The sequence below is a fragment of the Solanum tuberosum genome, unplaced genomic scaffold (assembly GCF_000226075.1).
Source record: "Solanum tuberosum cultivar DM 1-3 516 R44 unplaced genomic scaffold, SolTub_3.0 scf00073, whole genome shotgun sequence".
Taxonomy (NCBI): domain Eukaryota; kingdom Viridiplantae; phylum Streptophyta; class Magnoliopsida; order Solanales; family Solanaceae; genus Solanum; species Solanum tuberosum.
In genome coordinates, this window is record NW_006239002.1 from 609,649 (window position 1) to 612,608 (window position 2,960).

The window sequence follows — 2,960 nt, forward strand, 5'->3', positions numbered from 1 at the left end:
TTCCTTTCTTTAATGTGTTGTATAGGTTCCTACCTCCTAATATATATGACCACTATGCATATTTTATGTAATATAGTAACTAATTGAAAACAATTACAATTAACCTTAACTTCACTGGAAGAAAAAAGAGAATATTTTTACCCACCCAAAAAAAGTGATAGGCATTTAGGAACTAGTACTATTCAGATGTAATTTTAACGTACATGAACACAATTACCGAACTACTCCCTCCGTTAATTTTTACTTCTCTATTATACTAAAAGTTTTATTTGTTCAATTTTAAAAATCAAGAAATAATTTATTATTTTATATTTATTATATTCCTATTATTAATGTTATGAATATTCAATACTTAAATGACTTGTAATACTTAGAAATCTAATCAACCAAAAAAAAACAAAAAGATATGTGCATCTTTCTGGTCTCATCGTACTTCCCAATAACAAGATAAATCTAAATTAAAAAAATGTTAACCCAATGATTGAAAACCCATAATCTCCTTTAAATACGATTGGAATAGATTTGGGAAAAAATGTTAACCGAATGACTGATAGAATCTATAACCCAACTTAACATGTTTATTTACTGAAAAAATAGAAATTTCACGTGAGTTTGCTTCAGAATTAGCAGGCAAGTGGACAAATGTAGGCCGATGATTTATTATAAGAGAAAATAGTCTTACTCCATGTTTGAAATATTCACTACAACAAACTATATGCTGTAATACCCTATTATGAGAGGTTATTTTTCAAAACAATTCGACTGATGACTTAAAATACTTAAATTTAGATATTCTGTCAATTTTCTCAGTGAGGACTAAAAATTATATCCATAGCCAATGTTTACGCAAATGAAAAATACATGACTTGACATAAATTGTCATTGCGTGATTAACAATAATTACTAGAGTAATATATGAGTATAATCTTATTAAATGACGTAATTATAATAAATTAACACTTATTGCAAGCTAGCTTTCTTGAACTTTTCGGCAGTACACTTTGTGACGATATCATCGATGAATGCTTGGAGATTCTGCTGGGAGGAGCCACCATCAGCCACCGCATCCTCCGCCACTTTCTTCCACTTCAACGCGTTTTCTTTCATTTCCGTGGCCTTTGCTCCACTCGTCGCCTCCCTCACGCACTTCTCCACTTCCTCTCGTGGAATGATTCTATTTTCATCCTCACCTCTACACAATCGAATCCCAACTTTAAACACATCCACTAAGTACTTAGCATCAAGAACTTGATCACCCCATTGTGGAAACGCAATAACTGGCGTACCAATTGATATTGCTTCCATTGTCGAATTCCATCCACAGTGCGTTAAAAAACAGGCTAATGATGGGTGTGCTAAAACTTGTTCTTGTGGACACCATTGGACAATTTTAGCCCTGTCACCAGCTTTGTCCAAAAATTCATCTGGTAATTTTACTGGTAAATAACCTGTCCCTACTGAAGGTTCTTTTAATACCCATAAAAAATTCACCCCTGAATTTAACAATCCATAGGCCAATTCATCAATTTGTTCTTGTTTCAACATGACTATGCTCCCAAATGAAATGTATACAACAGAGGATGCTGATTTCGAATCGAGCCACTGTATTATGCCACTATCAGACGTGAAATAATCGCCACGAAAATCCTCTCCGTTGGGGGAAATTAATTTAGGGTACTTGAATAATGGACCAACAGTTTTAATTGGACAAATTTTGGAAAGCTGATCAACGAGCTCGAGTTCGAGTTCTTGGAATGTATCCATTAGTATACAAAATGGACTAGACAATTTTTCAAATTGACCTAAAATAGCCTTCTTCAACATAGAGTAACAAGAAGCAGGATGCAAAAAACTAGGAATTTCGTCATGTTTAAGCAAGGGCATACCTGGAAGTTGGAGTTCGAGCTTGGGGTTTGATTCAGTAGGAAAAGGAGCTAATTGATGGGTATAATGGTAATAACATGAAAAACTGGCAGCAGATTGAACCCAAAGGACAGCACTAGGAATTCCAAGGGTTTCAGCAATATCTGAAACCCAAGGGATAAAGGGATTGTTAATAATACAAGAAACAGGGCGACCCTGTTTCTCTTCTTCCTCAATCATTTGAGGAAGGAGTTGTTTACCTACCGACTCTAGATGCTGAATGTAAAGCCCGAGGTCATTACCCTCGGGCTTCGAATAATCCCAAGCATCATCAATAAACTGAAATCTTATCATACCTGAACCATAAGGTGTTGGCTCATCGCTTAAGTTTTTATTAGCTTTTCTCATTTGAGCACCATGACTTTCAGCTGTGGAAAATGTGACGAAAATACCCTTGGCTGCTAGGTGTTTACCCAGTCGAAGTAGAGGATTCACATGTCCTTGGCCTGGGAATGAAACCATAAAGACATGAATTGGTGGCTTATTGCCTTGAGAACCCATGATACTTTTTTTCTTTTTTTTTGGTATATTTGTAGAAAGTTTCTTGGAATTTAAGAACAAAGAAAATTTCTGAGTTCACAAAGTAAATAGACAGAGCTGTTTAAATAAAAAGAAAATAGAAAGGGCATAGCCGCCTTCAAAAAGCAAAAAGCAGCATAATATAATCTAGCCTTTTAGATACTGATAGGTGCTTATCAAAAAATTAGTTGATTAATTTTTAAAGTTAAATTAAATTACATTAATTTAGTTATTATATAGGATTTTTCAAAAGTTAATTTGACTCATTTTCAAAGTTAAATTAGATTACATTAATTTAATTATTATATTATATTTTTCAAAAGTCAAGTTGACTAATTTTCAAAAGCTAAATTAGATATTCAAAAAATATATGAAAAGTATACCCTTTAGTCCTTTTTAGTTGGTTTGTTCCACTTTTTGAGAGTCAATTTGGTTAATTTATAAAGCTAAATCAGATTAAATTACATTAATTTGATATTTTAAAACAAACAAAAACTATAAGAGAGACATTATAAGTT

General features: G+C 33.1%; 1 protein-coding gene across 1 annotated transcript; it reads right to left on the reverse strand.

Moving 5' to 3' along the window:
* Positions 1–801: 801 nt before the first annotated feature.
* Positions 802–2,553, reverse strand: LOC102601808 (cinnamate beta-D-glucosyltransferase-like). The gene has a single exon (XM_006346297.2). The coding sequence runs from the start codon at positions 2,422–2,424 to the stop codon at positions 961–963; it is 1,464 nt and encodes a 487-aa protein (XP_006346359.1). The 5' UTR covers positions 2,425–2,553; the 3' UTR covers positions 802–960.
* Positions 2,554–2,960: the final 407 nt, after the last annotated feature.